Here is a 27,707-nt window from a genome sequence, read left to right as displayed (position 1 = left end):
CTGGGGATTAAAACATAGTTTGGGAAAGATTGTGGAAACTCTGGATTGTGAGGTTCAGGAATTTCTAAGAAAGTGCAGTAGCAGGGGAAGGTTTAAACATGGGGCAGTGACATAAAGGATAACTGATACTTGAATATAAGGTGAATTGGAGGGACAGAAAAGCAGAGAGAACTAAGGAAACTATTTGGATTAAAAAAAGGTGAAATTATGAATGCCTGGACTAGGACTCTTTGTTATTTAACCTTTTAAGCTTGATGAAAAACTTAGGACCCTTTAGAATGCAAATGGCAGAACCCCAAATTAACCTGATTTAACCAAAAAGGGAAATTTATCAGCTCAGCTAACGTAAGTATACAGGCATTGCTGGATCCAGGCTCTCACACAGTGTCATTCCATCAGGACTGTGCCATCTCTTGGTTCTACTTACTTTATTGGCTTGGTTCTCAGTGGTTCGGTTCAGTTCAGTGCAGTCGCTCAGTCATGTCTGACTCTTTGTGACCCCACAGACTGCAGCACACCAGGCCTCTCTGTCTATCACCAACTCCTGGAGTTCACTCAAACTCATGTCCATTGAGACAGTGATGCCATCCAACCATCTCATCCTCTGTCATCCCCTTATCCTCTTGCCTTCAATCTTTCCCAGTATCAAGGTCTTTTCCAGTGAGTCAGCTCTTCTCATCAGGTGGCCAAAGGATTGGAGTTTCAGCTTCAACATTAGTCCTTTCAATGAACGCACAGAACTAATCTCCCTTAGGATGGACTGGCTGGATCTCCTTGCAATCCAAGGCGCTCTCAAGAGTCTTCTCCAACACCACAGTTCAAAAGCATCAATTCTTCTGTGCTCAGCTTTCTTTATAGTCCAACTCTCACATCCATACATGACTACTGGAAAAACCATAGCCTTTACTAGATGGACCTTTGTTTGCAAAGTAATGACTCTGCTTTTTAATATGCTGTCTAGATTGGTCATAATTTTTCTTCCAAGGAGCAAGCGTCTTTTAATTTCATGGCTACAGTCACCATCTGCAGTGATTTTGGAGCCCAAAAAAATGTTTGTCACTGTTTTCACTGTTTCCCCATCTATTTGCCATGAAGCGATGGGTTCTCTGTGGAGTTCTCCCCAAAATGGACATTAGTAGCTTCAAGCCTACTTTCTACCAGCTTAGCAGCCCCCAAAGTAAGAGGACACTATTTTATCAATAGTTCCAGCAAAAATCCTAGGGAAGACTCTCTAGATCATGAAAATCAAATCACAGAAATAAAATTATCAAGAGGAACTATAGAAGTGATGAGCTTCCAAATGAGCAAGAAAATAAATGTACTTATTCCAAATGATCTAGATTGTATTTTTTCAATATATTTAAATTATGAGAAACGTTGTGAGTCATTATTATTTTAACTCAAAAATACTTTTACATATGATACTGGACATAGCATGCTAATTATCTAAACAAGAGAGAAATTATTTCACCTTTTCAGTCCAACCTGTCGATGCAACAGTAGAGGAACTGACCTTTGAAGAGTGGTAATGGGGCTGGAGGAGGACTGAAAAGGCCGATTAAAATGAATCTGCCTTTGTGGGAATTCATATTTGATTTTACTGAGAAACAAGCTGAGAAACCTCTTCATTCTGAAATGACAGGAAGCTATGGGGTTGAGAAACACTTATAAATTTATTTGTAGAATTGATAGCATAATACCGAGAACACTATAACTGTGATTTTCCTATGAAATTTATGTTCTGAATAAAGGGTATATAATGTTCAGAACAAAAGTCCCAAAGAGAGATACAAAGATTCAACTAGTTATAAGTAGATTTTCAATAATAAGGAGTACATAAAATAATTCTGTTTGATGTTCAAGTTATACACACACACACATACACACACACACATATATAGTGTATGTTTGTATATACTATGAATGAAATACTGCACCAAATATAGTAACTATCACTGGTTGGTAGGATTTGATGCACTTTTAATTTTCTTAGTTTCTTAGTCTGAATTTTTTACAATTTCTAAAGTGAATATGTGTTACTTTTAAATGAGAAATCAAAAAAAGTTTCTTTAGGAGGATAAAGAATTCTGACATAAAAGTAAACTACTATTGCCCTTCGACATGATATCATGCGGTTCTTCTCACAACTTTTCCCCCCACAAATATCCATATTTCTCTCAGAAATTATACTGGGTTTGGACCCAGTTGGGGAATGGACCTTCGATCTGAAGGAATCTGGCATTTCTCCTATTAGGTAAATAATAATCAGACACATTTTTATTCTGTAATCAGAATGTAATCATATTCATTGCCACCTACCTTACTAAATCATTTTTGTTCTTTTCAAGAATGTATCTTTCAAGATCAAGTTTCCGATACAGAAAATAATCTGAACCAAGGATCCAATTTGATAGAAGCTGTCTTTCAAGTATTGTACCACTGCACTTTCTCTCCACAAACATTTGGAAATGTCTTTGTGAATTACATGGAAGAAGAACAATTATGGGACTTCTTATATAACATTCCAGGTATGAGGAAGTTACTATTTGTAAAAGTAGTGTTTTATAGATACCCAAATATATCTTTAAAGACATTTTTAAAAGTTTATTGATGTCAGTTTTACCGAATCTGTTATTTGTAAAAGGTTATCTTACATTTTTTCAGTATACAGACTACTTTGGGGAATCATCAACCATTAGTTCCCATCAAAATTTAACATACTTAGGACAAGGTGAGGGAGAAAGTTGAGGGAAAAAGTTATTACCTAGAAATTATGTTATGCGGATTTTCTTTTTTTTATTAAAAATTTAACATTTACCACAGATTAAGTTTTGCTATTAAACATGTAAGAAATTGGTAAAATGTAAAAAAATACTTTGTGCTTCTCAGATGCTGCCAGGGTCCAGCCCCGGTGGATCCAGGGAATTTGAAGGGTAGACGGAGTCGGCGAGGAAAACTTATTTATTTATTAATATAAGATTAGATTAGGAAGAAATAGTGTAGTAGGAAAATTAAGTGGAGGGAAGAGGCTGATTAGCTTGGCTTATGTAGAAAACCAATAAAGTTCCAGACAAGGAGCTTGCACTGTCTACGTTAGGCCGACGGCGCCCATTTGAATATCGGAGAGTGCCCCGCCTTGGGCTCTCTCTCTTAAGGATCTTAGAAGCCGGGACAAGTAAGTAGACACAGCGAGCCTCCACATTCCAAGGGATCAGCCTGAAAAGGAGAGGGAGGGAGCAAGAGAAAGAATTGACATGGGGGAGGCCAGGCTTGTGCAAAAACCCCCTCCAACTTTATTATTTAGAAGGTGTTTATATACCCTAAATTTTACATAATGGAAGATACAGAGTCACGCAGGGGCAGCAGTCCTGACCCTTTCTGTATATCTTTTTTGTATACAAAAGGTCTCAGGTGATTTACATTATCTTCTGGCCAGGAGGCTTGCTAAGGCTTTTTTGGCTCTCTTTCTTAATGAGTGTTAATCTCGTTTCCCCTGAAGTGTTTTTCTTTAATCTGCATCTCTTTAAGGCACTAAAGTTACATCTCTATAGAACAAAGGTGCAGTGGATTATAACAAAGAAGGTACTTAACTCAAAGATCTAATGTTGCTAATACCCGGTCTACTACCTGTTTTTCTATATACCAACTATATCTAAAAATAAAGGATGTGAAAATTTGGTGGCAAGTATTGGCTCAACAAATGAAACTTTTAATCAGTCCTATTCTAATAATTTTGACTCCTCGGAAGCCCCTACATTCCTAGGATGTTTTAAGCTTCCTGTGCCTCCTGCGGTCAGGAGGCCTCAAACAATCACATGTGCAGGCTAGAAAGCTATCAGAGGGGTTTTTGGATTGAAACACTCTTTCAAATGCAGAAGACTAAAGCCCTGAATTGACTTTTTCCAGAGAATGTCAGAAGAGTGGAAAAGCAGGCAGATTCTTATTTTGGGGGGCACATGCTCAGGAAATGCCAGGGGGAAAACCTGAGATCTGACTCGACCTTGCACATCAGATCTCTGCCGCATGACCTTGTCACGGGTGGAATTCCTCACGCTGGCTTCCGGCAAGATGCTATTATTAAACAAGCTGATGGACAAACTTGCTGGCCAGTTTTCTTCATATGTGAATGGCATTTATTATGACGAGCCTAGTGGCTCTCTCTAGACATTTAAGTAAGTCCTATCATTGTTTTGGGGGTACTATGTTTCCTCCAGCTGTGTTGTTCTCCTGCCCACAGCTTGAGTGGATGCAAAGTCAGAATGAGTTACATGTCTAAATAGGAAGTGTTCATGGGTTACTCAACCTTCAGGACCAGGTGTAAACATTCTCACATTGTTTGATCCTTAATATTCTGTCTTTAAATCTCTATACTTAATGTCTTGGGAAAATGAAGGATGAGGATTTAGTGGTTATCCTGTCAGTCCATTAACTATATATATCATTTACATTTGGTTTTCAACCTATATGCTTTCTTATACACTACTTTGGAACCATCATTTCCATAAAATACTTAATAGAATCCATATTAAAAAACCTAACTGGCTCATAATCATGGTTTTGTTCTTCCTGTACTTTTTAGCTATCCTCCAGACATTACTTGACTATCCTTTTAACTATTTTTAAGTCATTATGTTACATCTTCTCTTGGCCATTATCACTGCAAAATAGCAATATATAGCTTCATGTAAAGACTGTGATAATTATCTCCTTTTAAAGTCTTATTTTCTAGTTTTCATATATTCCTCATTGTTTCCTTTTTACCCCCCAAATGGTCAGTCGGCTAGTTTCAAAGAGAGCATTATTTCTGATGTAGACTTTATTGAACTGAAAGCAAAACAACCTTGAAAGCTCCTCCACCCCCTGCTGTTTTGAGTTGTTTCTGATAAGAGCTGAATTGTCTCACAAGATTATAAAGAATCGGGGACCCACTTGCTTCAACCATTATTTCTCTTTCAGTTCTTAAGTTTTTGAACCATCTGACACTCAGCACAAAACCATACTGAAAATGACTTAGAAGAGATCAATGGATTTTAGGTGGTGGCCTGAGAAAGCAAAACTGCTCCTTGCCCCCAGTTAGTCTTCTCTTCCATCTCCACGTTGAGCAAACCCTCCTCCCCCAGGTCAGAAAAGTCTCTTGGAATAGGAACAGGTAGTAGAGATGTTCAGAGACCAAATTTTGTCAAGGGGTCAAAGGGGCAGAACTTCAAAGTGATGAAAAATGCTTGGCCTTTGTGCAAGTTGTTTCTCCATCAATGTTAACTTATCTCCTTTTAAAGTCTTATTTTGTAGTTTTCATGTGTTCCCTCACTGTTTGCTTTTTATCCAAAAACAGTCAGTCTTCTAGTGAAAGTAAGAGTCGCTCAGTCGTGCCCGACTCTTTGTGACCCCATGGACTGTACAGTCCATGGAATTCTCCAGGCCAGAATACTGGAGTGGGTAGCCTTTCCCTTCTCCAGGAGATTTTCCCAACCCAGGGATCGAACCCAGGTCTCCCACACAGCAGGTGGATTCTTCACCTGCTGAGCCATAAGAGAGCATTATTTCTGAAGTAGACTTATTGAATTGAAAGAAACTAAGACAGTGCAGTGGTCGTGAGGGACTGTGCCTTTTTTTTTTTCTCTCTCCTATTTAAATCTTTGTAAGTCTGCTATTCTTCTGTTACCAATTACAGTTATCTCAAAATCCCTAATAAGATACACTAATTCATAAGAAAACTAAGTCTTTTACTGTGGTTTCTGTTTGACTTGAAAAATAACAGGTTTCAAGGAAATATAGCTGAGACACATAACCATAATCCCACAATATTTGCATTTTACCACTAATAGATCTATGCTTCAGTTAATAATATAACTTATCCAGATTGACTGGAGTACATTACTTAAAAACTGGTTTATTTTCTTCCTCTTGAAACACGCTATGATTTCTGTATAGCTTATCCATAAGACATCACAGTCTTGTCACTTTAGAATAAAAAAGTGAAAACAAGGAAGGCAGTATCCTCATTTTATTGCCGGGCTTCCCTGGTAGATGAGCTGGTAAAGAATCTGCCTGCAATGCAAGAGACCCTGTTTTGATTCCTGGGTCAGGAAGATCTCCTGGAGAAGGGACAGCCTAACCACTCCAGTCTTCCTGGGCTTCCCTGGTGGCTCAGATGCTAAAGAATCTGCCTGCAATGCAGCAGACCTGGGTTCGATCCCTGGCTTGGGAAGATCCCCTGGAGGAGGGCATGGCAATCCACTCCAGTATTCTTGCCTGGGAAATCCCCATGGACAGCGGAACCTGGCGGGCTACAGTCCATGGGGTTGAAAAGAGTCAGACATGACTGAGCGACTAAGCACAGCAAGAGATGTTAAGAGACTTGCCTGAGATTGTTCACTGATTAAATCATAGACTCAGAACCAAAAAATGGAACTTCTGATCACAGGCCTTGTTATTTCTCTTTATTTTTTTCTATTAGACTAAACTTTTGAAACATTTGCTTTATTAATATATGAATTCAGTAATGAAATATATAAACTGGCTTAATAATTAGAAATCCAATATATAACTCCTTAGAATGAACATAACTAGGAAGAAAAACAAGAGTGAAAATATCCATTTAAAAAAAGATTACAGAAGATAAAAATGATTAAAAAAACAATTAAGTTGGGTACCTCATGTGGGCATTTCAAAGGCCAGTACACTCTATAAGAAATAGATTTGGTAGCAATCTTTGCAGGCCTGTACTCTCAAAGTAGGTCAACAATATTTAGTTGGGCAAATGAAAATATCAAAGCATAAGTTACTTTGTGCTTCGCTCTATTCCTTAACTCCCCTTTACTTTTAAGAGGAATACATGTCTTTAGCACACACTGAGTTAAAATTTATAAGAAACTACTAAACTGTTTTTCAAAGTAATCCCGTCCATTTCCATTCCCACCTGTTATGTGAGAGAGTTTGGGTTGCTTTGTGTCCTCACCAACACTTGGAATTGCCTTTTTGCTTTTAGTCATTCTAAGGAGTGTATGCTATTATCTCACTGTGACTGTAATTTACAGTTCCATGGTGATTAATGACATCAAACACATCTTCATGTTTTTAACAGTCATTTGAAAAAATTCTTTTGAAAAATATCTGTTTAAAACTTCCCTTCATTTATTAATTAGATTGTCTTCTGAGTTTTAAACAGGTCTTCCCTGGTGGCTTAGTGGTAAAGAATCGCCTGCAGTGCAAGAGCCACAGGAGATGCAGGTCTGATCCCTGGGTCGGGAAGATCCCCTGGAGGAGGGCATGGCAACCCACCCCAGTATTCTTGTCTGGAGAATCCCATGGACAGAGGAGCCTGGCGGGCTAACGTCCATGGGGTCGCAAGAGTTGGACAGGACTGAGCAACGAAACCACCACCATACATTTTCATATACATATACAATTTTCCCAACATCTTTTTTAGAAATCACTATGCTTTCCCAGTTTGAATTACTTCGGTGCTTTTGTCATAAATCAGGTGGACAATTGATCAGATCCGTGTCTCTGTGTGGACCCTCTGTTCTGACACTTGGAGCTACATGACTATATTATTCTTTGTTTGCTGCTTGTTCCAACATTGTTCCTTTTAATATCTATTTTGACCTTCTTTGGAATAACTGGATATTTTTCAGTATTACAGTTTTTCTTTGCCAATGGCTTATTTGATATAATTCTACATTTATTTTGGTAGTTGTTCCAAGGTTTACATCTTGTGATAAGTATCTTTGACTCATCACAGTTTACATATAATGTAAGAATCTTACACAAATATATTTCTATTTACTCTTCCTATTCTTTAGCATGTGTCTTCATGCATTTTATTTCTACTAATGTTATGAACCCTACAATCTATTGTTTCACTTTTGTTTTAGCCAGTTACAGCTTAAAGAAGCTAAAAATGAGAAGAAGGTCTTTCATATTTGTCCATCTATCTATCATTTCTGGTTCTCTTCTTTTACTTGTATAGATATGAATTTCTGACAGGTATCATTTTCCTTCCACCTTAAGTATTTCCTTTAATGTACTAAAATTTTCTGCCATCAATTGATTTGATTTGATTTGATTACATGAAAAAAAGGCTTTATCTTCATATTTGAAATAGTTTTCATCAGACATGTACTTTTGGGGTTAGAGATTTTTCTACCTTTCATTTTTTTTCACTCAGTACTTTCAAGACATTTTTCTATTTTATGGCTTGCATTGTTTCTGATGATAAATCAGTTTAGGTTTTAAAGTGTTTGCTTCCAATTATATAATGTGTCTTCTTTGTGGTATTCATTTTAAGATTGTTCTCTTTATCACTACTTTGCAGCAATTTAATTATGATGTGCTTTGTTTTCATTTCTTTTGTATTCTGCTTAGGGATTGTTGAGCTTCTTATATCTGGTGATGTTTAGTTTTTATCATATTTGGAAATTTTTTAGCCATTCTCACAGGGTATTTTATCTTTCCCCCCCACCACCACTTTTTTCTGGAATTCTTTTTTTTTTTTTTAATAATTAATTAATTTGGTTGAGTAAGGTCTTAGTTATGGCATGCAGAATCTTCATTACATCATGCAGGACCTTTTGCTGGGGTACAGAGGCTCTAACTGCACTGTACAGGCTCAGTAGTTTTGGCACATGGGCTCTCGAGTTGTGGCCCACAGCCTCCAGAGTCCACAGGCCCAGTGTGTGGGCTTCATGGATCTTAGTTTCCTGACCAGGGATTAAACTTGTGTTCCTTGCATTGCAAGATGGATTCTTACTATTGGACCCCCAGGGAAGTCCCTGATTTGCAGATATTGCAAAACCCTTGTATTCCTCTGATAAATCCGACTTCGTATTGTGTATGATCCTTTTAGTATATTCTTATGTTCAGTTTGTTGACATTTTATTGAGGATTTTTGCATCTATGTCCATCAGTGATATCGGACTGTGATTTTTCTTTTTTGTGTGATATCTGTGTCTAGTTTTAGTATCAGGACGAGGCCTTGTATTTAGAATGAGCTTGGAAGTATTCCTTCCTCTATGCAATTTTTGGGAATAGATTGAGAAGAACAGGTCTTACCTCTTCTCTAAGTGTTTGGTAGCAGTAACCTATGAAGCCATCTGATCCTGGACTTGTGTTTGTTGAGAGTTTTTCTAAATTACTAATTCAGTGTCATTGCTGGTAATTGGTCAGTTCATAGTTTTTTATTTCTTCCTGGTTCAGTCTGGGGATATTGTACATATCTAGTAATTTGTCCATTTCTTCTAGATTGTCCATTTTATGGCTGTGTAATTGTAGTCTCTTAGAATCATTTTTATTTCTGTGATGTCAGATATAAGTTCTCCTTTTTCATTTCTGATTTTATTGATTTGGACCCTCTCTCTTTTTTCTTCATGAGTCTGGCTAAAAGTTTGTCAATTTTGTTTCTCTTTTAAAAAGTCCAGCTCTTAGTTTCAGCACTGTGGAGGTTTTTACAATGGGTTGTCATGTGAGAAATATCACCTTGAAATTTGAGGGGGAAAATCATATCAGTGCTCTTCTCTGTTGATTCAAATAGTGATCCCTGAACTTCCTAGTCATTAAAAACAAACAAAACTTTTATTGTATCTATCACATAAGTAACACATATCATCACAGGTGATACTTATTAGAAAGAAGGGAGGAAAGAAAAGAGGGAAGGAGGGAAGAAAAAGTCAAAGAAGGAAAGGAAAAGTAAAATCACCTGAAATACCATTAGTCATTGATAATCACCATCAACATTGTAGAGTATCTTTTAATTCTTTTCTATGTGTATGTAAACATGTATTTTTTAATAAATATAGTATATCATACTATTTTCTAAGCTGCTTTTTTTTTTCTAATCAATATGACTTTATTGCGAAGATGGATGTGCTGTGCTTAGTCACTCAGTCATGTCTGACTCTTTGCAACCCCATGGACTGTGGCCCACCAGGCTCCTCTGTCCATAAGGATTCTCCAGGTCAGAATACTGGAGTGGGTTGCCATGCCCTCCTCCAGGAGATCTTCCCAATCCAGTGATCAAACCCAGGTCAACGGCATTGCGGCTGGATTCTTTACCATTTGAGCCACCAGCGAAGCCCTAAGCTAATTAAATAAATCCCTAGGTGTTGGACATTTCTATTATTTCCAATTTTTTATTTTATTATTTATATAGTCATAAACTCCAGTACTTTGGCCACCTCATGCAAAGAGTTGACTCATTGGAAAAGACTTTGATGCTGGGAGGGATCGGGGGCAGGAGGAGAAGGGGACGACAGAGGATGAGATGGCTGGATGGCATCACTGACTCAGTGGACGTGAGTCTGAGTGAACTCCAGGAGTTGGTGATGGACAGGGAGGCCTGGTGTGCTGCGATTCATGGGGTCGCAAAGAGTCGGACATGACTGAGTGACTGAACTGAACTGAATTAATTTTTTAGGATAAATTTCCAGAGAAGGAATAAATGTGTTAATAGGTAAGTGTCAAAGCTTTTGCAGTTGTTGTCCATGTGTCATCTAAGAAGGTTATACAAGTTATATATCCACCAGTAGAGTCCCCAGAGTACTAACGAATGCTGTTTTATTCACTGTTATTCTGGCTACTGTTCCCTTGATTACCAAGGGGTAACTTTCCCCCAAATGGTTATGGACTACTTATCAATCATATGATCTCTAGGCTAAAAAGAGCTCTTCTTTCCTTTAGCTTTGAACTAGATTACTGAGAAGCTGAATTCTTAATTGAACAGGGCACAAAATATTTTTGATTCTGCTAACTGTAATATACTGTCTGATTTTAAAGTCTCAACACACAGAGAGTCCGAGGGAGAGGTGATCCGATGCCTGAGACTGGCTCTGACGGACGCCGTCAAGGACATTGTGCAACAGGTAGTGTCTGTGATGAGCTCTGGGAGCAGCTGTGAGAGGAACCTAAACAAGCGCAGCATTCCTGAACATCTGCGTGAGAGCATTCCAAAAGAATGGAATTACATTCCAAAAGAAACCAAAAGGAAAGAATCCAGCAAAGGTACATTTATTTTTCTTTAAGAACACGTCCCTAAAGAAGCACACTTTCTGGGATATGAAAACAAATAACATTGTAAAAATTATAAGATTTGTAAACTATATTAGTCTCCTTTCTACCATGTATATTTAGGATTCCTAATTTTCATTACTGCAAGCCATATGATCAAAAAATAAAAAATAAACACACACACACACACAACTTAGAAATGAAAATGACTCAAATGATTATCTTCTTTTTTTAACTACCAATTCAAAATTTTCTGTGGTATTTTGTGTTTATGTTCGTATTCAGATTAGTCAGATGATTTTGACTGATTTCCTTTAAACCTATTGAGGAATCTAAGATTCATATTCTCAAGAAGATTGCTCTGATATTCAGTTTAATTATTCTTTTTTGAAGTTTTTCCTGTACAACTACCAATTATTACTTTCTTCTCTTTCTTTAATACACCTACATGTGTAGCTTTTGGGTAAAAAACAACACCCCATTTAATAGCTACGTGTATTTTTCTGACAGGGTATTCCCCCCTAGTACCTATGGTTCTGGATTGAGTGCATTGTTCCTCTTCAGGGCAATGCATCTACCAAGTGTACTGAAGAATTATCAATGACCTATATTATTCATTTATTTTATTACTCAAGTCCTTTCTTGTTAGTTTCTTCCTATCTAAATGTCTCTACTTTCCAAGAATTTCACAAGATTCCTTTGGATATATCTTATTTATCTGTTTGTATCCATGAATCTTCTTTAGAATTTTAAAAATATATCTTTTCCTTTTTATCTTCATCTTTAAAGAAGAGTATTTTTTCACTAACTGTAAGGAAACTCTCAATAGTAAAGTACTCCAGCTGAACAGTAAAATACTCCTGCTAAATCTAAATCCATTTGTGGAAAGTAGCTATTCTTTCATTCTTCTCCATAGTGGTCCTGAATAATGTGAATCTTATCCAGGAACCTTATATTAAAGACTCAAATCAAATTATCTATCAGTGACCTTTCATAGTAATGCTTTAATTCTGTCCAAACCCTATTAAACTGCCTTTGAATCCAGTAAAGCCATTTAATTCAAATTGGAAAATGTCAGATATTCATTACTTAAGTTCTTCCTCATCAGAGTTGTTGCCATCTCCCCTTTCTAGCCTTGGGATATTTCATAGATTTTGAGCAATACAAGAGGCGTGATCTATAGTTTATATATCATGTCATATGAGTAGCACTTTTTTGCTTGTGGCTTTCAAGTTGATCTATTTACAAACAATTATTTTTTTTTCTACAAGTATTTTGGAACTCTTCCATAACATTTCAAAGGGCCTCTGGTTTCCACCCCGACCCCTGCCCCGAAAAACTTAGTTTGTATTGATCGATACCAGTTCTTATGGTTTTCCTTACTAAATAATACTTTTTCATAAAATTATCAGTAAGAGTAGAAATATAACACTTAGAGAGGCATGAAGGAGTGCCAAATCACATATAAATGCTATAAAAGAAAGTGGTGGAGGAAGGTGACCTTATAAAGCATTTTGTGCATTTCAGGATGTGACGATAGGAGAATACCATTGTTCTTCATTTCTGTCCTCTTTTAAATTGACATTACTCAATCTTTAGTTCCCCTACAACGTACAAGATAGATAACATGTTCATGCCAGACATTAGGTCACTTATTACTGCTAATATGAGGTACTGGAATTGGGTCAGGGATAAACCGTCAATAAGAGATCCCCTATTGATTCTTGAAGACTAGTATAAATGTTTACAAATAGATACAAACACCTCTGGAGGTGTATAAGACAATTCTCTGGTGGGTGAGAAGACAACAAGCAAAACTACTGAAATTTCATATGGAGTCTGTTCTGGAATTCTCCCTGGGTCTGTGAGCAGGCCAGTCGTATGACGGGGACATCATTGTTAGTGAGGGCATGTACCGGGTAACTTTTCATTAGCTTTCATCATTCAGCAGTCAATTAAGGTTGTCCTTTGTATTTCAGAATCTAGTTTTCACAAAATTAATCCTCACAAAACACACAAGTGGCTTTAACATATTCTTATAAATAACAAATCAACTGTGGTTTAAAACAATTACTGGGAATCCAAGGGAAAACAAACAATGAGAAAGTAAAAAAAACTCACACTGAGGAAAAATACTATTTCTAACATAAACTGTTTCTCAGCCATGTTATAAGTTAGAATACTGATAATCTGACCAGATTTGGCCAAAAATAAATAAAAAAGGAGTGGGAAAACCACCTGAAGCATGGCTTTCCATACTTTGTTGTTAAAGATGAATCCCTCCAAAATAAATATTGTGCCTTGAGATGTTAGCTAAATATAGTTTGAAGACTTCTTGATTAGCAAAAGATTTCAAAACTAAGCATACAAACATGAAGATAAACCTTGATAATCATTTTCAACAATGTTTTAAGTCGATTGATATTTAATTCAGTACTTGGCAAAATTCATCTAAATAATGAAGTGCTTAGGGGCCTTTTTTTTTTTTTGAGGATTCTAACTTAAAAGACAAATAGTCACTAGCTTAAGGAAACATTTGTCCTTCCTGACATAGTGAAAATGATGGAACATGGAAAACACTGAAGATTTAAAAAAATAAATAGTACAATAAATTATACAGTGTAAAAGATTTACCGAAGAATTGAATGGAAGTTCAGATGTTTCTGATATAGCTCAGCTTAGGTATTCACTCCCTAAGTGAATACGCAAAGAATTCTCTCCCTAAGAGCAAATACACAAAGAATTAGTTGTTTTATTTCTTTGACAATGACCAAAGGTAAGATATACCAAAGAATGTATTGTCTTACCACTAAATTACTTTTTAAAGAGAAAGAATGCTTTATGGGAAAACTCAGGAGTAATTGTTTCTAACTAAAACAATAGATTCTGGAGAGGAAACAAAGGTAGCAAGCACCACAGAGAAAATGTATTCCAGGCATCATTCACACGTGGATTGTTGAGAAAGTGATGGCAGAAATATGCCAAGTGTTACCAGAAGTCATTCAGATAGTTTATTTTGTAAAACCCAGAAATATTAGTTTTATAAAAGCAAGTATCACCTATATAAATGTCGTCGCTGCAGATGTAAGAACTTAGAATTTTCTAGCTTGATTTAAAATGTTCCAAATAAGTGCTTCAGTTATTTTTGAATACTTTTCTTAAAAGTACAAAAATGAGGGCCTCCCTGGTGGCTCTGCTGGAGAGTCCCCCTGCCAATGCTGAAGACACGGGTTCCATCCCTGAGCCGGGAAGATTCCTGCACGCAGCGAAGCAACTAAGCTCATCTGCCGCAGTATTGAGCCTGTGCTTGAGCGCTGGGGAGCCACAGCTGTCTAGCCCGCGTGCTGCAGCTCCCAAAGCCTGCACGCCTGAGAGCCCAGTGCTCTGGCAACAAGAAAATCCACTGCAGTGAGGGGCCCGCGCACTGCCCCTGGAGAGTGGCCCCCCATTACCGTAAATACAGAAAAACCCGCACTACAACAAAGACCCAGCACAGCCAAAAAGTTTTTTTTAATACAAAAATGAAATATTTTCAGTTTGTTGCAAGAACAGTTAATTAACATAATGATGATGACTATTCATTAGTCAGATTTCAACGACAACATGTGTCTTTTTGGTGGTTAAGATTGAAAAACTAGTGCCATGACTTCCCACGTTGCATATGGATCTATGTATATGTCCATGTAGTGACTCTGTCACCTATGACGGTCATTAAAACCCAGTATTGAAACAAACTAAATAACCTGACATTTGAATCAATACAAACTATTAAAGCCCAGACTTTTAAAAGAATAAAGCATATAAAAATCACATTATCCTCACTCAATAATGTATTATTGATATTTGATACCATTAGTAAACAATATTTTATTTTATTTTATTTTATTTAGTAAACAATATTTTAAAAATTAATTTTAAGACATTTTTGTCTTTACCTTTTTCATTGTAAATTTCATTTTTTGCATGCTTTATAATCTCCAAAATATATTATTACAATCAGTAGTCTATGCATAAGAAGGAAGACATGATAAGTATATAAATGTACCTCACATCGCATTCAATGTCATATTCAGAGCTATGGTTTTTCCAGTAGTCATGTATGGATGTGAGAGTTGGACTATAAAAAAACTGAGCAGCAAAGAATTGATGCTTTTGAACTGTGGTGTTGGAGAAGACTCTTGAGAGTCCTTTGGAAAGCCAGGAGATCCAACCAGTCAATCCTAAAGAAAATCAGCCCTGAATATTCTTTGGAAGGACTGATGCTGAAGCTGAAATTCCAATAATTTGGCCACCTGATGTGAAGAATGGACTCACTAGAAAAGACCTTGATTCTGGGAAAGATTGAAGATGGGAACAGAAGGGGCTGACAGAGGATGAGATGGTTGGATGGCATCGCTGACTTGATGGGCATGAGTTTGAGCAAGCTTGGGAGTTGGTGATGGACAGGGAAGCCTGGCGTGCTACAGTCTATGAGGTCACAGGGAGTCGGATACAACTGAACGACTGAACTGAACTGAACATTGCGTTCATTCTAGCACATACATTTTTCCACACTTTATCAAGTTGGGATGGCTCTTGCATACAAAGGGCTTAGAAGTCAATTTATGTGATTACAGACAGACTAATGAATGTGTGGTTTCTTAAAAGATCCACCCTGGTGTGTTGTTGGCATCATCATAGATTCAGATCCTGCGATTGTGCTTGTGTGGCGCTGCGCTGTGCTTAGAGGCTCAGTCGTGTCTGACTCTCTGTGGTCCCATGGCCTGTAGCCCAGCAGGCTCCTCTGTCCATGGGATTCTCCAGGGAAGAAACTGGAATGGGTTGCCGTGCTCTCCTTTAGGGGGTCTTCCCAACCCAGGGATCGTACCCAGGTCTCCTGCATGGCAGGCAGGTTATTTACCGTCTGAACTACGAGGGAAGCCCTGACCCTGTGGTCAGTAGAATGGATTTGTCATCGGTCTAAAGGTTCTGACTAGAATTTGCCTAAGTTTTGATAAAGTAGTTGGAGATTTGAGTACCTTGCAGTTCTCAGATGTTGTAAATATTAGTAGGAATACAGGTGTGAAGAGAATTGTTCATCTTTACCTGATATCTACTTATCTTGTCAAATGTTTACTCAGGATGTGCAGATAAGCCCTCTTTAGGATAAACAGAATATAAGATATAATCTTTTAAGTCAAATACTTGGCAGCAGATTGGGGCATATGAGATGCAAACACATTAAGAACAATAAAACATTTAAGATATTTAAGAACATTGACAAGAGTGGTTTCTTAATTTGCTTTACCTATATTTCAAGCTTCATCTAAACATTTATTTGAATAAAAAGACATTTATTGAGGAACTATTTTTTACAAAGTACTGAACTAGATACTTTTTTATTTATTCATTTATTTAATACAAAAGTCTCCTGAGATCATTCAAATATATGTTGGACCGAATACAATTTTTACAAACATAAAAACACTGCTCCAGTTAATTCTGAAAATCATTCTTAAGTTGTCATGAATTTCTGAGGAATCACTAGACCAGACCTATGTTTTCCAAGAGCTTTGTAGTTTTTAAGAGCAGAGTGACTTTTTTTTTTTTTTTTTTGTATTGGAATATAACCAAGTAATAATGCTGTGATAGTTTCAAATGGACAACAAAGGGACTCAGCCATACACATACATGTATCCGTTCTCCTCCAAACTCTCCTTCCATCCAGTCTGCCACATAACTTTGAGAAGAATTCCCTGTGCTGTACATAAGATCCATTTTAAATATAGCAGTGTGTACATATTGATCCCAAACTCCCTGTGTCTTCCCCTTATCCTTCCCCCTGCTGCTGCTGCTGCTAAGTCGCTTCAGTCGTGTCCGACTCTGTGGGACCCCATAGGCGGCAGCCAACCAGGCTCCTCTGTCCCTGGGATTCTCCAGGCAAGAATACTAGAATGGGTTGCCACTTCCTTCTCCAATGCATGCATGCATGCTAAGTCGCTTCAGTCGTGTCTGACTCTGTGCGACCCTATGGACAGCAGCCCACCAGGCTCCTCTGTCCACAGGCTTCTCTAGGCAAGAGTACTGGAGTGGGTTGCCATTTCCTTCCCCGAGGCAACGGTAAATTCATTCTCTAAGTCTGAATTTGTTTCTATTTTGTAAATAAGGTGATTTGTTTTATTTCTTCTTAGATTCTGCATGTATGGAATGTCAGATGATATTTGTCTTTCTCTGTCTGACTTAACTTCACTCTGTATGACAATCTCTAGTTCCATCTATATTGCTGCAAATGGCATTATTTCATTATTTTAAATGACTAATTTCCCATTATATGTATGTATGTGTGTGTGTCTATCTCACCTCTTTTTCCCATTCCTCTACTGGTGAACATCTAGGTTGCTTCCTTGTCTTGGCTACTGTAAACAGTGCTTCTGTGAACACTGGGGTGCGTGTATCCTTTTGGACGTTATTTTCCTTTGGATATATGCCCAGGAGTGGGATTGCAGGGTCACATGGTAGCTCAGTTTTTAGTTTGTAAAGAAAGCTCCACACTGTTCTCCATAGTCTCTGTGTCAGTTTACATTCCCACTGATAGTGTAGGAGGTTCCCTTCTCTCCACTCAGTCTCCAATATTTATTGTTTGTGAATTTTTTGATGATAGCCATTTTGACTAGTGTGAGGTGATATCTCATTGTAGTTTTGATTTGCATTCATATAATAATTTGTGATATTGAACATCTTTTCATGTGCCTGTCGAGCATCTGTGTGTCTTTGAGAACTTCTCTGATGGCTCAGCTGGTAAAGAATCTGCTTGCAATGCAGGAGACCTGGGTTCGATCCCTGGGCTGGGAAGAGCCCCTGGAGAAGGAAGTAGCAACCCACTCCAGTATTCTTGCCTGGAGAATCCCATGGACCGAGGAGCCTGGAGGGCTACAGTCCATGGGGTTGCAAAGAGTTGGACATGACTGATGGACTAACACTAACTAACATGTCTTCTTTGGGGAAATGTCTGTTTAGGTCTTCTCCCCATTTTTTGATTGAGTTGTTTGTTTTGATGGTCTCCAAAATCCACAGAGTGATTTCTTAAAATGTCACAAATATCTTAAGAAATCTTTCACAGTGTTTTATTATTTTTGTTCAGTAAAAACAGTGAAAAATATTTTTCTGAAGAACTTATAACTACCTTCTTTTAGACTCTCACTCTTTTCCAATGTTCAAATTCAACTATGTACATTGTGTATTAAAATGCTTGTATCTGGCTTTACGAGATACTCAAGGAGTGAGATTGTATTCCATGCTTTTGGGGAGCTTTTAGTCTAGTTGTAAAGACAACTCATGAATATATAAATAAGAATATAACAAACAATGATAGATGATAATACAAAAGATAATACAACATGGCATTTTATGAACCTAATCACAGCACAGTCATATGGGTAAGATGTCCAAATAAATTCATAGCAGGAAAAAACTTTGAACCAAAAGTTGAAGGTTATGAGTGACCTATGAAGAACGAGGGGATTCCATGTGAGAATAATGAGATATTCAGAAGCCTAAGAGTAAAGAGGATGAAACAAAGATGAGGTTCACCAGAACTGCCTGCAGCTAGACTATGGAGTGTTTTGACAGCAGTGCTCCAGAGACTGATCTCATAACAGTGGAAAACAGCTAAAAGAATTGTAGCAGAGAAATTAGGTAATGAAGTTAACAAAGTTAGGTACTAGTATATACATCTGGCTTTATAGCTGGGCATAGTCTGGAGCAGAGAAATGGGTTAGGAGAATCCTACGATAGTCCAGATACCACTTGTGAGGGCAGGATTGAGTAGGTAGCAGCCCTGGTCACAGTGAGGCAAAACTGCACATCAAAGATGATGGAGTAGGAAGATTGATCAGTGTAGCCCCTAGTCTTGTATGAAGGATTAGGAGGAATATTTAAACAATTCAAAAGGAAAGAAGAAAATGACGACTAACTTCCCTGGTGGCTCAGACAGTAAAGTGTCTGCCTGCAATGAGGGAGACCCAGGTTCAATCCCTGGGTTGGGAAGATCTCCTGGAGAAGGAAATGGCACCCCACTCCAGTATTCTTGCCTGGAGAATCCCATGGACAGAGGAGCCTGGTAGGCTACAGTCCATGGGGTCGCAAAGAGTCGGACACAACTCACTCAATGATGAGGAGAATAGAGAAGTGGAATGCCCATCTGGGAGCTGGAGTGGTTGAAAGGCCAAAACTGAAGGTTCTAGAATCATCTAGAAGAGTGGTTCTCAACTAGGAAGATAGAGAACAATTTGGCAATGCTTTAGACACATTTTTGCCACAGTTGATGAGAATGCCATTGGCACCTAGTGAGTGGAGGACAAAGATGCCACCGAAACATCCTACAATGCACAGGTCAGCTCCTTGCAACGAAAAATTCTCTAGCCCCAGATGTCAGTAGTGTGAAAGGTGAGAAACCCTGATCTCGAGGGAGGAGAACAGTAAGTCCTTCAGAGAAATCACGTTAAGTGAGAGAGAATAGAATCTTCAGTCAACAGCCCAAGGACTTACAGGTAAGAGGTGTTAGTAGAAGTGGAATTGGTGTGGCACACAGAGAAGCAGAGCAATAGAGATATACACGAACCCAGTTTGTTGGCTCATTTATTCAACAAATATTTACCAAACATCTGTTAGAGATGAAGTCCTAATGCCTTCCTGGAGCTTATATTCTAGTGGATGGAGGCAGATAATGAAAAAATAAAGTGAGGCTAAATGCAGTAATAAAGTTAATAAAATGGGGTCTAATGATAGGGAGGAACTGGGGGCTGGAATAGGATCGGCGTGAAGGGTCTGTCTTACATGGATTGTAGGGGGAGGCTGTCAGAGGAAATGACATTTGAGCTGAAAACTAAAAGAAGAGCCAGTCCCGGCAAGAGCTAGAATGTTTCTGTCATGGATGCCAGAAGAATAGAAAGGCTTAAAGAAGTGCCAAAGGCCACAAAAAGGTTGCAGCACGGGTATCTTTGTGTTTATTGATTAGGAAGACCTTGGGCCCTTTAAACCTACAATCTTAATAGATAACAATATAAGAAATAATTCTGAATTTTCTAATCATTTCTGGGAGGAAAAATTAAGTTGGGGGACTTGGGGAATTTTTGGCAGAACTGCAGAGGACCCCAGTAGAGTTCTGTCGGAATATGTCAGGCACTTGCTCTTCTCAACAATTTTCTCCACAAAAATTAGACATCCTCACACAACACTCAACACAACACAGTGATGGAATGCAAATGCTAATATTAATCATACCTTTTCTTTCTTTTCTCCCCCAGGCTTCACAAGGCTTGCTGCTCAGGCAGTATCTATTGTAATCAGCAAGTTACCTACAGTGATTGCATGCTTGCCTCCCCCAATTAAATACTTCTTTTTTCTGTCTGAGAGAAAAATGTCAGAAAACTTCGTTGAATTGAAGAAAGCTGGCCTGCTTGTCTGGAACTTGATTGTAATTATATGTCGGATATTTGAGGATGGAAACACTGTGGAACTTTTAACAGGTGCCTCCCTTGACAGATGGAGTAAAGAGAAACTTGGTTTAGTCTGTGTGTGTTTGAAAAGCATCACGGGAGAGCAGACGAGTCGCCCTAATCAAATGACCCAAAAGGTTATACGGAGCATCGAGCAGCAGAAACCCAACTGGGTTGAATGCCAGTTGTTGAAAGCAAGGAAACTGAGCACCGAATGGTAAAGTTATGTTTTTCTTTCCCCAAATTGCATCAGACATGTTCCCAAAAGACAAAGTCACCCATAAACAACCACCACCACAACTTCATGGGAACTTTGATGAATACAGGCAAAGATAAATATTCCATCAAACGCTGGATTGTTAAATGTTCCTTGTCTTATTAAAATTTGAACCCCATTGATACACTGGAACACTATCCATGTTTAGTCCCCATCTCAAGGTTTCTGATTAAAAGGGTGGTGGTTAAACCCGGGAGAATTTGGTTTCACTCCTTTTCAATGTGCAAACAGGTATCTCGTGGATAGCCTGGAGCTTTTCGTAAATGGCTTGGCCATGGAGATTAAATTAAGAAGGAATTAATGGGTATAAAAGGCTCTTTATTGCTTTCTGTGTACCTGATTGTCAAAAAGGTACACATTTTTCATCTGGTAATGTAAGAATCCCAGAGGGCAACTGGGGCATATCACACTCAAGCTATAAACACACCCAGCTGTTTCTGTATGAAAATGTCAGCCTTCTCGGTTTGTCACTGAGAGCTAAGTGATTTGTGGTATTGCAAAGATTTTTAAGGGTCCCTGATGAATTTAAATGTGTACATAGAGTCCTCCTGTCTTACAATTAGTCTTCAGTATAGAACTGCATGATATTGATAAAGGAGTTATGGTTCATATGGTCTACAGATCACAAAGCCAGACCCCCCGACACTTTCCTTTTTACACCACTCACAGACACTGTCCCTCATTCTTTTGAAATATATTCATATTACTAGAAAGTACTATTATAACTTTCTGCCTGAAACAACTGAAAGTTGTTAGTTTTAGTACATGGCAGTGATAGAGTTCAGGTTTTGGAATTAGATGGACAAATACAAATCCTTTGTAAATGGGCCATCTTTCGTGAGTTATAGGGTTGTGCAGGTTGGATCCCTGGGCTGGGAAGATCCCCTGCAGCAGGAAATGGCAACCTATTCCAGTATTCCTGCCAGGAGAATCCTATGGACAGAGGAGCCTGGAGGCCTACAGTCCATGGGATTGCCAAGAGTCGGATGCAACTGAGCGACTGAGCGCTCACGTACAAAGCTGGTAGAGTTGTTTTGAGAGGTTAAATAACAGTCACAAAGTTCTTAACATCAAGCTTAGACCTAGTAAGCATTTGTTATTTATAAACTATTAAAATAAGCTGCACTGTTTAATAGTGTGATGACAAATGCTCTTTACTAGTTTGTGTTAATCTGTGAGACTTCATATTAATCGAAATTACTGTAAGTAATCATGTAAGTAGTGTAAATAATGTAAGAAATGTAAGTAATCATTTTCCTGGCCTTGTCATACTGACTTTTAGAAATTTACTTGTGGGGCATCCTGTGTGCAGGATTAAGAATAGCAGTCAGGAAAATGCTTAGTAACGTTGACAGTGACCTTAATCTTTACATTTGCATTGGATACCAATTTACAGGCTTTAATGCAAAGACTAAAAGATTAAGGCCATGTGTCATTATCCATGGCAGTGGGTGTAGAAGGGAGGGAAGAGAAGCAGAGTAAAACTAGTGGATTTGATTATAAAGTTAAATTTATGATACTGCTGAATTAGGAGACTATCAATAAGATCAGTGGAAAGTAATGTCTCTAATATACCCTGGGCTATGTACAGAAATCCAGAAGTGAAATTTTTTCCTTGAAAGTTGATTTTAGCCTAAGTATTTTATAAACAGCACCAACACATCTGATATTTTCTACAGTAGAGAATTGTTTAGCCAATATTTGGCTGATTAGTTTTATGTTGCAACTTGCATCAAAAATAATTTTTATTAACTTTTAAAAAATGTTTTACAGCCCTCAAAAATTCTGAATACACTTTATGTAGCTTGTAATTAGCACAGTGCTGTCTTTCTCAATTTCTCAAATAATTTCAATATAAAAAAATCCAGATTTAAAAGTTATTTCATTTATTTGAGAAAGAATTAAATTTGACATATTAACAGACTTTAGGTAATCACTTATGGGTTTGAGCGGTATAGAAACGCTTCATCCCGACTTTGCCTTTAAGTTAATTTTCTGATATACACATGAACTTCCATCTCTACTCATTTCTCACAGATAGATGATCATTTAGTTCATAGATCTATACCATGAGGAAGATGTATTTTAAACCATTATGTCTGTATACAGGTGGAGGGTTGCCTTGACCTTACTGTAATATTTTTTGAAAATGGTGGCTCAGATGGTAAAAAATCTGCCTGAAATGTGGGAGATCTGGGTTCAATCCATGAGTTGGGAAGATCCTCTGGAGAAGAGAATGGCAACCTACTCTAGTATTGGCAGCACTTCCCTGGTGGCTCAGATGTAGAATCTGCCCACAACGTGGGAGACCTGGGTTTGATCCCTGGGTCGAGAAGATCCTCTGAAGAAGGGAATGGCTACCCACTCCAGTATACTTGCCTGGAGAAGTCCACGGACAGAGGAGCCTGCTGGGCTACCGTCCACAGTGTTGCAGAGTTGGACAGGACAACACCTTCGGTACTTTTTCACATGAGAATATAAACACTTAAACTAAAATAGTTCTTCTGTTACGATAACTGAAGTCTTAATTCCTCATGAAGATTATCTTGGATCCACACGATATCATTTAGCCAGATTTCTTTCACTTGCACCCAGATTTAACTTTGATTTTATGGAAATTGTGAGCATAACTGCGGTGGAAAGGAGGCAGCTATAAGCAGTGCTTGTCTTGTGTGCTGCCTGAAAGCATTACTATTCATTAAAATAACCTTCACTTTGTAGTAACACTCAAGCTGTAAACAGTCAACTTAGATTCTGGAGAACACACAGGCCAAAAAAAAAGTAAAGAAATGTCTGTCTTTGCAAAGTAATTTGTCGAGCTGAAGATTATTGTTTTTCATCATGGTGACCCTGACTTGGCTGGCTGGGTGCATATACAGATTAAGATTAATGCAGTTATTCCTTGGCTAAGGTCTGCCTCTTTCAGGGCACATTCTCCCTAATGACATGATTGATAGGCAGTCCCAAATCCAGAGAGGAACTCATTAATCATAGCATTGACTGAATCCAATCATTTGCTTCACCTGCACAGTGATGGACAGGAAAGGATACAATTCAGGGGCTGACACTGAGACACTCCTTTGTCAGAGGGCCTCAACTTTTTCAATGTCAGCCTCTACAAAACCCGACAAGAAATTTTGCTTGCAGCCTGTATGCAGTTTCAAAAAAGATATTTACAAACTTCTATTATTGCACAAAAGTCTTTTCTGTTTGTTTGCTTGTTTAAAGATTTACTCTACCTAATGGATATCTTTAAGAGTAGGATTTGGTTTCATTTTTTTAAGCAAGGCTTATAGGATCATAAACTTTTTTTTTAAAGAAGGATGTTTTGAGGCTACATGTGGAAGCAATATGAAAGTTAATGTCCAGCAGCTGGGTATCATTTGGTTCAGTCTTCAGGTCGGCGGCACTGACTCTTAGCAGAACTAATTTTATAATCATGGCAAAATCTCAGTAATGAACTGCAGTATATAGCTGATTACACCACAGTAAATTTCATTTAGTCTGGGAAACAGTGGAAAACCATGCTTTTCTTAAGAATACTTAGACTGCAAAGCCTAACATGATCCTAATAGCACTTGTAACAAGAAAATTAGTGTGAAACATATATGATGTAAGTTGAGTATCGTGATTTATTTTGCACTGGTATAGCGTGAGAATTAAAAAGAAGTCATCCATTACGACAATGTGAATAATGTTTAAAATCAAAAATAAGCCTATGAATTCTTATAAAAAGAAACGTTTCACACATATAACTTGCACTTTCCTGCTGTGCTTACAGGAGACCCTTTACCTGGAAGGATAAGCAGAGTAGTGACTTTTGCTAAGTATCTGTTACCTGGAAGAAACAGAAGGGAGGGCATGTATTTTTAAAAGGCAACAAGTGTCAAAAGGCCAATTTAAAATACCCAATGGTAAGCATTCCTCCAGGAAGCATCCAGCCTATATTTAGCATAATAGGCTCCCCCTTTTGACACTTTAATTAGTCTTTAATGTGTCTAAGACAGGTGTAAAGAGGAGTCTACAAAAGATGAATACCAAAGCTATTTCTGGCATCAAAGATACTCCTTATCCTCAAAGAGAAAAAAACAAATCATTTCTTACTTGTTCTTAAAAAGAAATGTTTTGTTTTCATCCCACGATTATAGCAATTTCGACAATTGCGGTAATGGGAAAATGTTTTATAGATCGGAGTATAATGCAATAAAGAAATGTTTTAAAAGAAACAGTTCAATTTTTTAAAATGCTTTCATGTGCTTAGTTCTAAGGCGCTGTTTATGGGAGCCTCCCGCTGTTTGGGGAAGGTATACCTATTTGACCAAAGTCTTTCTAGGTGCTTTGCATATGAGATTTACATCAAACTCTCCACACTCAATCTCTTTGATTATTTTCCATCTTTACAATTCCTTACACTGATACTTAATACGCTTTCTTTGTATTTAGTGCATTTATGACAATAGAGAAAAGCACAGCCTTAGAAGAAGGAGATATCGCTCTTGAACTGACTGAGCAGAAAATAAACATGATGGTCCTGGATATCTGCCACAAACCAGGTGGCAGCGAATACCTGAGGCAAATTTATCACATCATGCGGCTCAATGAGGTAGGGAAACGGCCTTTTTACCGAGCAATTAGGTGTGTACTGGCCTGAGGCAGCGTCTGCTGGCAGCTAAGGGTTAGTCAAGGAGGTGATAATACTTCTTAAAGTCAATACCAAACTCAATATTGCATTATTAATAGAATCTATTCAGCCCTGGCTGTTCTGCATTTGTACAACAGAGGCTTCACCGAAACATTGTAGGTTTTATTTATATGGTTTAAACAATAACACGGCTCATAAACTCAACTCAGTTCGAAATGGTAGAGATGAAAAGTGTAGTTTGGGAACTGTGTATTTGTGACCATCAAGTTGATATTAAAATCTGGTATTTGTGAAATGAAGACTTTTCTGAAGAGAGATTTTTAGCTCTTCTCCTGCAGACGTCATGTTTGTGTTGGTGAAGCTGAAGATTTCTTAGACGTAATGAGAAACTTCGGAAGAATATCAAACCGTATTCAGTAGCAACTAGATTAACCTAAGCAAATGTGTTAATGCAGGGAAGCTGATTAGAACCAATGTCATGCTTATTCACCTCTCTGCTGGGTTAAGCCTCTGACCTTACCTGCTTTTGGTTGTTTTTAGCAAAAATGTGAAGAGTTGATCTCTTGTTATTTACTTGAAACAAGTCTGCTAGTTTAGGTTTTTAATTTGACCACAATAATCTGGGTTCAGGGGCTTCCGTGATAGCTCAGCTAGTAAAGAATCCATCTGCAATGCAGGACACCCCAGTTCTATTCCTGGGTTGGGAAGATCCCTGGAGAAGGGATAGGCTACCCACTCTACTATCCATGGGCTTCCCTGGTGGCTCAAATGGTAAGGAATCTGCCTTGCAATGCGGGAGACCTAGGTTCGATCCCTGGGTTGGGAAGATCCCCTGGAAGCCAGTTTGGCGACCCACTCCAGTATTCTGGCCTGGAGAATCCCCATGGACAGGGGGGCCTGGCAGGCTACAGTCCATAGGGTCACAAAGAGTCGGACACGACAGAGCAACTAAGCACAAGGTCAATCTGGATTCACATGTGACATCTAATGTGAAGTAGAATTATGTTTATGTCTGCAAACACTGAATGCATTTTTGGCATAATAAAAATTGTGTGATATGAATAATGTTAAGATATAGCATTTTAAAAAAACATACATTTCCATGGAGTGAATTAAACTCTACCACAGCATTTTATGACTCAGCTACATAAATGTTCTCCTTACTGTGATCTATTTGAAAACTGCTTCAAGTAAATCTTGTTTTCTGGCCTTCAGTGAGGTAATCAACCTAAAACAGGTGACGTAACAAGGTATTAATAATCACCTGAGCAGGAGGCCTTTGTAGCTGTGAGAAAGGGTCCCGCTTCTGGAGGAACTGGAGCTAAGGAAGGATTGGTAACCCAGGAACTCCACCTATTCACTCTTGCTGAGGAGCTCTCACAGCTTGTCTGAGGGTTCCGTTTGGGGAGAGCAGGAAGTCTGGTGAACTGAAAGACCTCCGTTGCGAAGTCACGGTCTTCATGGGCATGACATCACGGTCTTCATGGGCATGACATCACGGTCTTCATGGGCATGACATCATGGTCTTCACTGGTCACCTAGTTTGGCCAAAGTAACTGTGGTGGTTTCAGAGGAACAGACATTTTAGTCAGAGTACCCTCAGAGGCTTAGTAAGGTTGAGCTACGATGGTTCTGAACACCGTGATGGCAGGTTTAAATAGCCACCCTGATAGGATAGTTCTGTTTTCCTAAGTTCCAAGAAGACAGAAAAGATTAGGAAATCACCCGTAAGCAAAATCAACAAAAATTAAGTCGGGTATTCATTGGCTGTCAGCCACCTGTTGTAGTCAGGAAATTGAAAGGCCGTTTGTTTTCTCCTTGTGGAAGTCTGAGGAAGTGCTTCTGAGCAGCTATGAGATCTGACGTACCTAAGATTCTCTGCGAGGGCATTGCCACATCTTAATCAATTAAATTCCAAGTTAAGGTTTTTCTTTCTTTCCAACTAAATATACTTACTGTTGGGGCTTCCCTAGTGGCTCAGTGGTAAAGAATCTGCCTGCAATGCAGGAGACCAGGGTTCGATCCCTGGATCGGGAAGATCCCTTAGAGGAGGGCATGACAACCCATTCTAGTAATCTGGCCTGGAGAAATCTCATGGACAGAGGAGCCCGGCGGGCTACAGTTCAAAGGGGCTGCATAGAGTCAGACACGACTGAAGCGTTATGGCAAGGTCTATCAGCTGGGAAAGCAGGCTCAGTATTTGATGGTTTATTTTGCTGAGTGAGATGCAGGGCTGAGAGGTAAGAGGCATAATGTGAGTTGAAGATATAGAATCAAAGTAGGGAGGCTTCAGCCTTGACTGCTTAAA

The 27,707-nt window shown here is 38.4% G+C and overlaps 1 protein-coding gene across 8 annotated transcripts in view; it reads left to right on the top strand.

Annotated features, from left to right (window-relative positions):
* Positions 1-27,707, top strand: part of KIAA0825 (KIAA0825 ortholog) — a 400,677-nt gene that overhangs the window by 162,522 nt on the left and 210,448 nt on the right. For all 8 annotated transcript variants that reach the window (XM_012178948.4, XM_060416005.1, XM_060416009.1 and 5 more), the window contains 4 exons: positions 2,349-2,528; positions 10,774-10,998; positions 20,289-20,697; positions 25,201-25,360. In XM_012178948.4, the coding sequence (XP_012034338.3) occupies positions 2,349-2,528; positions 10,774-10,998; positions 20,289-20,697; positions 25,201-25,360 (974 nt within the window). The remainder of the gene's footprint in view (positions 1-2,348; positions 2,529-10,773; positions 10,999-20,288; positions 20,698-25,200; positions 25,361-27,707) is intronic.

The sequence above is a fragment of the Ovis aries genome, chromosome 5 (genome assembly GCF_016772045.2).
Source record: "Ovis aries strain OAR_USU_Benz2616 breed Rambouillet chromosome 5, ARS-UI_Ramb_v3.0, whole genome shotgun sequence".
In the NCBI taxonomy this organism is placed as follows: Eukaryota; Metazoa; Chordata; class Mammalia; order Artiodactyla; family Bovidae; genus Ovis; species Ovis aries.
The sequence above is the reverse complement of the archived record's forward strand: the minus strand, read 5'-3'. Positions and strand labels throughout refer to the sequence as shown.